This window comes from Gloeophyllum trabeum (genome assembly GCF_000344685.1).
Source record: "Gloeophyllum trabeum ATCC 11539 unplaced genomic scaffold GLOTRscaffold_00003, whole genome shotgun sequence".
NCBI classification, from domain to species: Eukaryota; Fungi; Basidiomycota; class Agaricomycetes; order Gloeophyllales; family Gloeophyllaceae; genus Gloeophyllum; species Gloeophyllum trabeum.
The window spans coordinates 2,254,707-2,267,171 of NW_006920412.1; the positions used below are offsets into that span (position 1 = coordinate 2,254,707).

The 12,465-nt window shown below is 54.5% G+C and overlaps 3 protein-coding genes across 3 annotated transcripts; 2 read left to right on the plus strand and 1 right to left on the minus strand.

Annotated features, from left to right (window-relative positions):
• Positions 1–192: 192 nt before the first annotated feature.
• Positions 193–905, plus strand: GLOTRDRAFT_35791 (uncharacterized protein; the record flags this gene model as incomplete). Its single annotated transcript, XM_007864665.1, has 4 exons — positions 193–333; positions 390–526; positions 584–677; positions 750–905. 4 exons carry the CDS (start codon positions 193–195, stop codon positions 903–905), a joined length of 528 nt encoding a protein of 175 aa, XP_007862856.1.
• GLOTRDRAFT_137137 (uncharacterized protein) lies at positions 879–10,284 on the minus strand. The gene is made up of 16 exons (XM_007865408.1): positions 10,263–10,284; positions 10,201–10,213; positions 10,121–10,153; positions 9,974–10,036; positions 9,831–9,908; positions 9,668–9,745; positions 9,469–9,496; positions 9,340–9,410; positions 9,226–9,281; positions 6,122–6,280; positions 5,219–6,065; positions 3,732–5,150; positions 1,788–3,670; positions 1,578–1,736; positions 1,310–1,520; positions 879–1,257 (listed from the first exon to the last, which is right to left on the minus strand). The coding sequence occupies exons 1-16, from the start codon at positions 10,274–10,276 to the stop codon at positions 1,081–1,083; spliced, it is 5,289 nt and encodes a 1,762-aa protein (XP_007863599.1). The 5' UTR covers positions 10,277–10,284; the 3' UTR covers positions 879–1,080.
• A 118-nt stretch (positions 10,285–10,402) lies between these two features.
• GLOTRDRAFT_72819 (uncharacterized protein) lies at positions 10,403–11,905 on the plus strand (the record flags this gene model as incomplete). Its single annotated transcript, XM_007865409.1, has 1 exon — positions 10,403–11,905. A coding segment is annotated over one exon (1,503 nt), but the record flags the coding sequence as incomplete, so codon positions are not given.
• Positions 11,906–12,465: the final 560 nt, after the last annotated feature.

The window sequence follows — 12,465 nt, forward strand, 5'->3', positions numbered from 1 at the left end:
ACACTATCATTATCAGTGCTTCTTAACAGGGTGCCCTTGTAAGCGCTCATCGATATCTGTTGCTTCCCAGGCGTGCACGAGCTAGCCCCAATCACGGGAGCGAGGCATCCTGCCGCAGAGGCCGTTACATATCAAGGACATGTTAGAGTTCGCCCATGTTTGCTTATACATGAACTGTCTTTACTGTCTATGATGTCTCAGCCTGTCTACAAGCTGTATTTTACCGGACGCGATGACCCACGGAACGGGTGTATCGTGATCGGTGAGGATACGAAACCCATATTCTTTCGTTTCGACACCCCAGACATCTTCATGGGCAATGCGCGTACAGCAGTATGTGATTCTGTGGAAATTTCCCTCCGAGCTGCAGCAGTCAATTGTTTGCGTAGGTCACCAAGGGGAACGGGGATATGGTCGCTTTCTTCGAATGGACGGGAACAAGCCATCCTGGTTCAGCCACCATCATCGGCGACCGTCAGATCCCTATGGGGCGCCTTGTTATGACCAATTTACCGTTTACGCCGCCGTAAGCACCACCCATGCACGTCCTACCTATCTGGCTGAACCCCTCTGTCGTGTACAGTGGGTCGCGAGTATTTGAATCAAGCCGTGGTGGACGGTACGCTTGGAGAAAGCCCGGCAATGGCTCAAACGCCTACGATGTACGTCGAGACCCAGTTATGTACCCTCGCAATTGACCTACGAAATGCCACAAGTTGTTAGCTCTCCACCCACAGCCGGAGGTCCAGCCTGTACCCATTGGGATTTACCGGCGCTTTGTTCAGTGGACGCCGATAGGTCCCTCATATGCTTACATGCAATACACATTCGACGACGACGTCCTATTGCTCGACTCATTGCTTGCACTGTCATTGAACCGCTGGCTTGATCTCCAGGGATTATGATAATTTATTACTGACATTCTCTATGTTTCGTTAGTCCCAGACATTACACGTTTAAGTAATATACCAATGTATCCCGGTTGTCCCTGCGGACTGCATAACGTTGTACTAGACACAGGGTAGATGGAGGCAAGATCTCCGTGAAGATGACCAAAAATAAAGTCAGCAGAGTAAATGATCACGAACTGTGTCCCATCGAGCCAAGCATCTGCTCCAATCTAGCCTCCACGGACAAACTTGTCTCAGCCTCGGAATGATCGTGCCCACGAGATGCGAAATTGAACGAGCCGGCATCCAAACCTTCAGACAGGTTCTCGATCAAACGCCCAATCTGCGCCGGAGAACTGTAGAAAACCTAGCAGTATATGAGCATATGACCCAAATGGACGAAGTTGCGAAGAGCTTACTTTAGTCTCTGGACGGTTTTGAGCGAGCGGGGATTTCTTATGAGAAAGGTAGGACGTGTTGCTACCCTTGGAAGATTTCCTTCCGTGCTCTTTGAAGAACACTTGCATTCCGTCCTGACTTGAGTCATGTAGAGAGTATTCTGACAGGAAGCTCGCTCGACTGGCGTATATCGACTCGCCATCATCGTCACGTAAGCCATTCACGATCGACCTGACGTTCCCATCGTAAGAAATCCAAAAGATGTAGTCTTATATCAAGGTAACAAACCATATGGTCTCTCCATTTGCCATCTCCACTACTTCGATGGCGGGAGGTGGCTCAGTAGTCGACGGTCGTTCAGAATCAACTCCGGGTAATGTATCCCTCTCATGCGAACCCGCAGCCTGGGCTAAGGGGGCTTTACCCTCACTCGCGTACATATCATACCTGGAAGAAACTTCAGTGGTGAAATGTAACATCGTATTTATCACAACCTACAAAGAGTCATAGGCAGAGCTTGACTTCTCCAATGGCGCGGCAAAGCTGGACAGCGGCACTTGAAGATTGCCATCAGGTCTCGTCGCCGAACCGGTCGAAGGTAGCTGAGGTACAGGAGGAGATGCTTCGTTAGAGAACCGTCGGGTCGCCGGAGACTTTGGTGGCGGCGGCGTCGGGGCGCGGTCATGAACCGAACGATTTGATTGCGCTGAGGTAGTGCTGGTGGGCCGCTGTCGTTTCGAAGTCTTGCGTGTCAAGAGGCTCCAGTCAATCGCAGAGGCTCTAGTATCGGACGGCATGATGATGGTTCTTCGTACGATGGCATTGGCTGGCAGCTTCTCCTCGGCGTCTCTGCGCTGCGTCTCATTGTCCTTGGCCTCAGTACGATTTCGCAAAGACAGCTTTCGTGCTACGTTCTCAGCGGGCCGAGCGAAGAAACTGTCTAGACTGGGTCTGCCATCGGATTGCATCGGGGAGCGCGCTCTATCCCAAGTCGAAGGCTTCTGACTACGGATGCTCTGAGCGTGAGAAGTGTTTCTGGTTATCCTGGACGTCGAAGGACGTGACGATGTAGAAGTAGAACGGACAAGTAGATCGCTCAGCGCCTCCTGATCTAGGCCCAAGTTAGAGGCAGCATCGAAGAGCTGCTTCAAAGCCTTCTCATCTTGATCTGACGGCGTTGCCGCCATCATCGAAGAGTTCGACTGATCTGTCGCACCTGACGGAGTGAGTTTGGAGGGCGAATCATGGTCTAATGAAGGCACGGTCGGGAATTCTGTATGATGAGCCGGAGCCGAATATATTTGAGCAGCAGTATTGCGCTCGCCGGGGGGGAGCGTGACGGAAGATGCGCCTGCCGAGGTATACGCAACCGGACCCGACCTTTCTTGTTCGGGCAAGAAGTCGGCGTTGCGCGGTTTACGCCACCGCGATATCAGTCCTCTGAATCCGGGTGCTGATGCAGGAGGACTAGGCAACGTCACTTTGACGTTAGGGGCATCTACAGCACTCAGTGGCAGCTGCATGCTCGGTACTTCGTGCTGAAGAGCTTGATCATCTCGAGCAGGCGGCGATTGGTTGGGCTTGAGATCCAGAGGGAATGGTGTGACTTCCTCGCCATTTAGTGCCGGCGGTCTCTGTCGGAATGTACCGCGTATCCTGCGTATCCGTTGTCCAATCTTGGATGTATTCGCAGCTTGTGCGTGGCCCGCAACGGGTGATGGACTAGGGAGGGGAATGGCATCCACACTTGTGGAAGCCATAACCAGCTGAGGGGAAGAAATCTGGTTTGGATTGATGCGTTTTCGAGACTCGCGCAATTTGGAGTTGGAGGGTATCTTACGCAAAGCCGCGGTTGCTTCCTCGGCTCGCCGCTGTACATCCTTGGCCAGCTCTACAGGATCCACAAGTAAAGGACTTTTTGGAGATAGCGGAGTGACAACAGCACGTGATTCAGATTCAGCCTGTGCCACCATGTCGATAACGGACGTCGGTGTGGTATCATCGACTGAAATGACATCAGGAGTAGCGATAGATGGACCTAGTGAAGCGGCGGGAACCTCGGCGTCAAGATACGAAGGCGCAAGAACAGCTGCGCTCGAGAACTCGTCACGTTCCTGCGAACCAAATAGGACATCATCAAGATCTTTTCTGCGTCGACGAGGACTAGACGGAGAAGACGGCTCGAGCAGCGGCGAAGACTCTGCCTTGGGTTCTTCTCTTGGACTCTCAGCTTTGTCGTGATCAGCCGCGTTCAACCGGGGCGACTGTATACTATCGATGACAGAGTTGAGAAGAGCATTCGCTTTCGCAAAATTGTCTGGATTGGACGAGCGAGGCGATTGGTTCGTTGGAGGGGGTGCTTGTGGGGCAGGACTGGTGGCCTAAGGGCAACGCAGAGTTAATGTTAACTAAACTGCTACTAAGTGCGATAGAGGAACTTACCCTAGGTTCCGCAGCGTGGAGTGAATGCGAGGTAGACGGCCTTCGCCGTCTCAATGAAGGCGGCCTGCTCTCTGGCGTCGTCGTCTTAAAGAAAGCAGCTCTCACTAACTTATCCTGGATCGCGGCAAAGTCAGCCTTGGTCAAGCCAGCATAGCGGCGTATAATATCCTCCGGATCCCAGTCGTCGTCCGCGTTATTCCCTAGAGCCGCAGAATCGGTGTTGGTACTGTCTAACTCATGCCACGGAGGTTGCTCGGGGTCGAGATCCTTGAAGAGGCCGTAGACACGATCTTGCTTGCCTTCCTCGTCCCATGAATGATAGCTCGAACCTGCTGATTCAAGGGACGAGTGTGAAGAATTCGCAATTGGTGAGAACACGAGGCCATTAGGCGAGAAGGGAGAGGAAGGTTGACTTCGTCCGACAGACCGAACCCCACCATTGCGATACACGACGTCGTGATCGGCGCCCGCACCCGGCGTAGGAGATCGAGCACTGTTTTGAGTGGGCGTAGGAGAACGTACTGGGCGACTCGCCATCAAAATGGGGGAACCTAGATCACCGGCGATGGAAGAAGGTGGTCTATTGACATCTAGGGGTGACGTGCCATCAAAGCGCGACATGATACTCGTATTGCCATTGTCAAGCAGAGGAGAATCAGGGAGAGCGGGCGACCGAAGAGATCGACTAGTGGACTTCGATCTCTCGAGGTTACCATGGATGTCGGTGTTGGTATCTGTGCCACTCATAACACTGTCAGATCTACTATGTCCAGATATGCTGCCATTTGCCCCGTTGGCTCGGGGCACACTGGAAATCGAAGAGCTCGATGCCGTATTCCAACGAATATTTGATGGAGTACCAGGGCGCGACGACGGTGCATTTCGCTGATAGGAGTTACCTAAGAAAGGCGAAGCCGGTCTCCTACTTTGCGCGGCGTCACCGTTGGTAGCCTGCTGGCCAAACGAGTCTTCGCCCTTCCTTACCCTATCCTCAGGAGTGAACCGTCCATTTATGCTCCTAGCTGTAAACAAGGACGTCCCTCCGAGCGGAGAACCTACCCGATGGGGCCGAGTGGATGCGCTCGAATCCCTCCTTACAATTCCTGTGGAGAAGTTGGACGACATGCCAGTTGGCGCTCGCTCGACATATCCTGACTGCAACGGCGAAGTTGCACGGGGAGTCGTGGAATGTGACCGACCCTGGTCATCTGAGTCCAGTCCTGTATCGCGAGGGGTCATAGGCCGTGGCATCCCAGGGACATAACCAGGGAGCCTCGGAGATGTTGCTCCTGTCCGTGAATAAAGAGAAGGAGAACCACGCTGGGACTCAAAGTCCAAGGGAGCAACAGCCTTGTCGGAAGAAACAGCAGTCGCTGGCGCTTCTCTGGAGGAGTGAGACAGATGACGAACATGCTCGGACTGATGTGGTCAAGCACAGCGGACACGTGGGTTACGGCTACAAAAATGATGCAGCGTTGGAAACTCACCTTGCTAGGGCTAGAGCCTTTTTCTAAGACTGCGGACGGGGCAACCGGGGTGCGGGGCATTACAATCTCGTCTTCAGCTTCTTCCTCCATCTCGCGTATAACATCCTCTAGAGCGATAGACATATGGACAAGCTCAACAGGAGAGAACGCTCTGGAAGGTCGCCGTTCTGACGCAGTCGACCCTTGGGATGAAGCTGAGCTCTCCTCCGTGGACGTACCCGGATTCAATGTAACAGAACGAGCAAGTGGCGTCTTCTCATTAGGGCTGGAAGTAACAGAAGTGGACGCTGACGCGGTGCCTCTGTTCTCTGGAGTTACCGGCCTTAAGCTGTCGGAGTACAACGAGCCCTGGCCCTCGCCCCTCCATCCAGAGGATATATTCCCACTGCCAGATGTGTCTGTTGCCGTCGCAGAAACTGCACTGCGACCGCTGCCTATGCTCCGCTGGGAAGATACGCTTCGGCGGTATCCATAATCTCTAAGACGAGAAGAGCCGAAGATATTGTTGCTATATCTCTTGCCAGGTCGCCCGCTAGAATGCGGGGAAGACGGGGAGTACTGTACAGAGCCGGAATTCATGGTGGTTGTGGAACGCATGGATTGCCTGCCGTCTCCAAGGTCAGATGAGGCTTCAGCCATAGAGTCAGCAGAGCTATTCGCATCTCGCGTAGAAGACGAGCCATATTTGATGCGCAACCTGAGGGTCTCTAATATCATATCCTCTTGCTCCTCGGTGAGCTGGTTTTCGGCGCCTCTCGCCCTGTGTTCAGCGATGCGACTGCGTAACTCGTCCAATGACAAGGGATTCCCAGAAGATGTCCTCAGGAGAGAAAACCGTCGAGTGAGACTTCAATCAAAGTCAGTGCGTGAACTCTGGTATCTTAAAGGGCGTATAACTCTTACTCGGGCAGGATGAGAGACGTTCGGAAATCGCTTTCAGGAGGTAAGCCAGGCAAGGTGATACCCTCTGACTGCTCAGAAGGCGCCTGAGATTGGTATGACACCTGTGACAGAGCCCTCAGGGACTCTGGAACCTGGCTGCGTTTCACGTCCGACCTCTTCCTATAAGGTAGTCGCGCAGATGGTAAAAGGAGTAGTCGGTGTCGGATTATAATGCCGACAATAATCAGTGACTTATGTTACTTGAACGAACTCGCGTATCACGCACCGGAAGCGATTCATCCTGTCACTTCCTTTCCCTGTTTCCCCGGATATGGGTTCAGCGTCCTCACCGACAACACGTTTATCGCAGCGCCTTGTGCTGGAAAAGTCACGCCAGGGTAGAGAGGAGTTTCGATAAGATTCCGAGTGCGACGAGAGACAACGTGGTGTACACGAGTTGGCGTCCCAGGACCGAAGAAGATCAAATCCTATTATGTATAGACCGAGCCTTTGGCAGTCGCTGGCTATTATTTTCTGATTAGAATCTCGAGTCCGAGAGGAAATGGGTATACAGAGTAACGAGAGGATGTAGCTGGGTCGGTCAAGTGGTCGCCAGTCTTCGTGCAGGTGCAGGTGCAGCCGCCTATGATGATCACGGTCTCAACAAGCTTGCGTGAAATACAGGCACAAATACGGCCCTACTAGTTTCCTTTCCTGGTACACCCTTATGTACCTTGAGATTATTTGGTGGCGAGCTTGGCCTCAACTGGTACTGTGTCTACAAATTTTCTACTGTCCTTGAAACATGACCTAACGTCTGTCGCCTAGGACCTTATCCTAGAAACCGACAGAGAAATGAGCTTCATCCTATCTTGCTTCAAGCGCAGGAGATACACTGGCCAATTCACAGAACAAGGCAACCGCAACGAATTGTGGCTCCCCGCTCTAGTCTGTCTAGGCCTAGGCTCAGGCTATCTGTTTCCAAAATGCGCACACAGTGGCCTCAAATCCGACATGTCTAGATCTCCGTGTGCATGTGCATGAACTGATTTGCAGGTAGTCGTCACCTCAGTCTCCCTCAGACTTAGGGTTCAGGAATATTTATACCCCAAAGTCCATCCACACTCTGGTTGAAAACGTACTATAACGCGGAGCAAGTCTAACGTCTTACGGGACCGAGTACCGACCTTCTGGCGATTCTTCCCCGGGATTATTGCAGTCTCGAACTTGTGCTTGAAGGGAGGCGCGGTCTTGCCACGCGAAGTTCGATAGCAAAATCACTGGGTCGTACTGTCTGTGCACCGCTCGTCCTTGCGCAATTATCTCCTAGACCTGGTGGCACTGAGAAGCGGCATCCGAGCCGTGGATGGCCGTCACACACGATTTTATATCGGCGATTCTGTCGTGATAAGCTCTCTGCAGCATGGCTCAAGCTATTTTTTCGTGGACAATTAACGGCCCCTACCTGTCCTTTGCTGAGATTTACCCGGTAGTTGCCTACCAGGATGCGCACTCACGCTGTCCTTGCCCATTCTTATGAAGCGCCCTCTGGGAACCAGTGGTAGAACGAACGTTCGTTCAAGCTCTTGAGTATTCAGTTAGTCCGCCCATCACTCTTTCAGTAGGACACCCAAATACGCGTCTTCAGCCCAAGCATTGCGGCCGATGACTTGTCCTAAAGCTTCTTCGTGAGTTACCACTGCCTAATGTTGCGCCTTGTATTTGCAATGGTTGTCATAACAAGCAGGTCATAGGAGCCCTGCTGCAGTATATTACGCTCCAGATGGTCCTATGGTTCTGCAAGTTAATTCTTAACTAGACGGCTGGCCTGCCTGGCTGTCCACGCCACCCGTCATCATTTGTAGGCAAACTCGTTGCTCTCTCTCGGCCCATCTCACTGTTCTGGGCACAAAGATGGTATTTGGGGTGCTGCTCACGGCTATCCACCTGGAGCAAAATCCACCAGCCCCTTGCAGATCGTCTCACACGACCGAGGCCCCCGCCCAAGTTTACTTGAAAGGGCCATGGTACCTCCCTTCTTCACACGCAACACCGCAATCTCGTGTTGTCATCCATCTCTGTTTATGACAGAAACCCAGACATTTTCTTGCGACGGTCCGGCGAAAAGACGGCATCGTATGATCTCTCTAGATCCCATGCACATTCTCGAGCGTATATGCCATTTTCGGCTTGTTTCGGCCTACCAAAGATTTTGGCACGATCTCAGCGAGCAACAACCTGCATCTAAAGGCGCACTTCTCCCGCCGCCTCCGCTTCTCGTCATTTCCCCGGACTCCGAAAATCGATGATGAAATAATGCCGAAATGAATTCACGAAAACCCGAGATTCGAATGCGCACCGCGCGTCATTGATGGCTGCTAACATGAGGCTCGTACCGTTGTCTGATAGGCTACGAGGACCTAAACACACGGTGTGTCTAGACTTTACGACACAAGAGCTGCTCCTATTGGTCGTGAAAGCGTCTGCTCCAGGGCGAGTTCATTGTCCGATCAGGTAGGCTGAAAGGCGGGTAACTGACAAACTGTACCTCGATGAGTCTTGCTATCCCTGACATCGTGAAGTAACATGAGTACATCTCGTCATGCCTATTACTTATGGCAAAGCTTTGATATTAAGGCGCGCTGCAGAGCTCTAGGCCCAGCGCGAAGTGGTAACCTTTATCGAGCAGCAGCTCATTGCGAGACGTCCCGGGAATGGTCCTGTTCCAGATTATCGGCGCACGAGGCAGCCTCGCCCTAGCTTTGAAATGTTTAGCGGCTGGCGTCTAGACGGACTCAGTTTTGTTTTTGAGGTTTGAACCTACCTACATTACCATCTCACGCATGCCCGTAAGACCGAGAGAGCGGCTTCCCATGGGTAGCTGACTGAGACCTACTTGCAGTAGACGGCCGTTATGTCGTCTCCTGCAAGAGGGTGGGGTCGCCCCGAAGAGATTCCATGCAAAATTTTATCCCTTAATGATATGCCGGATCATACAATATACAGCTCATTGATACTTCTTCTCTGTTCCTTCCTGACCATCCACATAGGAAGTAACTAAGTCGCATACCTAGAAGTGGACAGTTGAATGAATGCCTGATGTCAATAGTGCAGGGGGGGCGTACTTCTTAGTCCACTCTTTCGCAGTCTCGAGGAACTTCGGCTTCTCATTCTTGAGTTGCTACATACAGCTCATTAGGCGCGCGGACGATCTGGTGAGAAGGGCGCGTTGTACTTACAGCAGCGACGTCGGGCTCGAATGGATCATCAGGGCTCGGGTTGTTCAGCTTCTCCTGTACAACGGAGAGGACTGATATCACGGAGACGTTATCAAAGACAGTCTAGGACAGAGCGCCGAGGGGACGTGCCTGTGGACATTGTGATCGCAGGCTTCCACTGCAAGGCGGTAAGTGTTAGTGGTATACGTCTAGCCGTGTTCATCCAAACAGAAAAGGGAAACGGTGGCTCATGCTCGGCCACTTGGATGTTCACCACGTATAAGTTGACACCCAGGCTCGGGTCTGGTCACGGAAAACGAAGTGAGGACGCGTATAGATGAATGCGCACCTCATCACGCAGGATAGGCACGCATATATGCCCTTCATCGTTAATTCCGGGGTGATACACCTTTGTCAAGAATGTTACCTAAGTGTTAATAGACGTAAACAAGCGGCGATTATAGGTAATGTGCAGTCACGCGGGTGAGAAGGGGAGGAGAGATACCGCTTACAGTCGGCGGTTTGAAAGGAAAAGTAGGAGGGATCACAACTTTGAAGCGGAACGTGCCGCCTTTGTAGGGGCTATCGGGCTGGGCGTATGGAGAACACCAGGATCAACACATGGGTCCGAGGGCAGTCACGAGACAGGACGCACAGAAGCCTTGATCGCACAGTTCCATTCGAAGAGGTTGTCCTCCTTTGGCTCAACTGTAAGATCCTAAAGTCAAGTATCAACACGTTAGAGAAGGCCTGGAATGGGGCGACAGATCTCTCGGAGATTGTAGCAGGAACGAGGATAGACCTTGATCGGCTTGTTATTCAGGTCCGTCAATTCCTGGACGACTAGTCAGAATTGCCAAAGTAAGATACAAAACAAGTGACCTTCTGTATGCGTCTGCGTGGACGAATTAGACGACAAACGCGAGCATGGCAAGAACGCGTACCTGAGGGCGGTCATGGTGGCGGTCGACAGTGCGAGGTGCGCGTGGCCAGATACGGGATGTGATCTGGTGTTAGGGTTAGGGGTACCGTTGGCACGGGTGGCTTCATTTACCTTTGCCACCGGTTGAAGTCTCAGTCTGCCATGTTCGCCGGATCCTCGCCCAAACGCGACGAGTCGCCGCTCCCCCCGCCGCAGCCCGCGCCCGCCAACCCGCGCAAGCGCAAGCAGGCCGTCCACAACGCGTCCACGCCCGACCTCGCCGGGACCGCCCCCGCCGACGGCGCCAAACCGGACACCCACGCCGTCCTCTCCTCGCGCCACGCCCTCGCCAACCGCCCGCGCCTCTCCATCTCCCGCCACCCCATCCTCACCCCCTTCGCCGACATCGATGGCCACGTCTACAACAGCACCGACTGCCCCGCCTACAACCACCTCGGCTTCCGCTATATCCCTGCAGGCATCTCTCCGCCTGGCTCCATCCTTCCCTGCACCACCATCGAGTCCGCGCCCACACACTTCCGCGTCTCATGGGAGGACCGCTCGCAGGCCATCAAGGTCACCCAGGACGGCTTAGGATTGCTCGGTGACAAGGGCTACCGCAGCGCCCGCTGTAACGCGCCCCTTCGCGAGGGCAAGTGGTACATGGAAGTCAAGATCGACTGTGGCGGCGGCACGAAGCCGCCCGGCAGCACCCGCCACCAGGGCGCGCACGTCCGCCTGGGCTGGGGCCGCCGCGAGGCGCCCATCAACGCGCCAGTGGGCTTGGACGGGTACTCCTACGCCGTGCGCGACCTCACTGGTGACAAAGTGCACTTAAGCCGTCCTCGGCCGTACGGTCGGCCCTTTGGCACAGGGGACGTAATCGGTATGTACATCTCCCTCCCCCCGCGGCGCAAGCCCGACCCGAAAGACCCGATGGACCCCGCGCACATCAAGCGCGAGCGGATCGCCATCGAGGTCAAGGGCCAAGAGTACTTCGAGAGTCTCGAGTACGCCGTCTCGAAGGAAATGATGGCCCTCATGGACGGCAAGACCTCGGCGAACACGACTGCCGATGCCGACCCCAACGCCTCCTCGAACCCCACCAGCTCAATCCCCTCGAATCACCCTACCTCCCCGTCCAAGAAATCCGCTACAGTCAAGAACCTCCCCTCGCACCCGGGATCCAAATCAAAGGCACCCAGCGCAACCCCTGGGCCCTCGTCGAAACAAACCCAGCCGCCGCCCCTCCGCCCACTCCCAACCCTCGGTCCTTCCTCGCGCATCGCGTTCTTCGTGAACGGCGAATGCCAGGGTACCGCCTTCCAGGACCTCCTCTCTTACCTCCCGCTCAAGCCGCACCAGGAGAAGGGCAAGAAGAAACGCGAGAAGGACAGGGAACGCGAGCGCGAAGGCGGGCCGAAGGTGCACTGGGAGAACACGTTCGACGACGGCACGACCGGCTACTACCCCATGATATCTCTATTCAACGACGCGCGCGTGCGTATCAACCCCGGTCCAAATTTCGACTTTGAACCGCCGCCGGATATCGACGCGTTGCTCACTGGCGCGGGGGACGGTAAGTGCGGGAGGCTCAAGTGGCGGCCCGTTTGTGAGCGGTACGCGGAGTTCATGCAGGAGCAGTGGGAGCTGGACAAGCTCGAGGAGGAGGCTGCGAAGCTCGAGTGGGAGCGCCGACAGATGGAGCCTGAGCAGACCGACAGAGACCGAGCAGCGGACAAGAAGCCCCCGAAGAAGAAGGCGAAGACGGCTGCGGCTGGGACGAAGAAGAAGAAAGCAGAACGAGGTGGGTCGGCGATGGTCGACACGAAGGAGCGGGGCAGCTCAGTAGCAGCGGACACGAAAGACCGGGGCTCCTCCGTCTTCATCGAACGCGGGGAGCGAGGGAGCTCCGTGGTCGAGTCCGAATCTGTCTCCGTGCCCGCGACGCCGCGCCCTGGGTCGGCCATGGACGTCGAGGACGACAGATTCGCGCCGAGCCCGTTTACGGCTTTCCCGACTTTCCCGCCGTCGATGAATGCGGACTCCATGCTGCCTGCTTCGTCGTCCTTTCCGTCGATGGGCACGATGCCTTCTGCATCCTCGTACAATGGTATTGGACTGGGTTTACCGGCGCTTGCAAAGCGCGAAGAGGAGGAAGAGGAAGAGGAGACGATCCCCCTTATGGGTCCGGGGATGCCCTATGGACAACCTCCGAGACATCG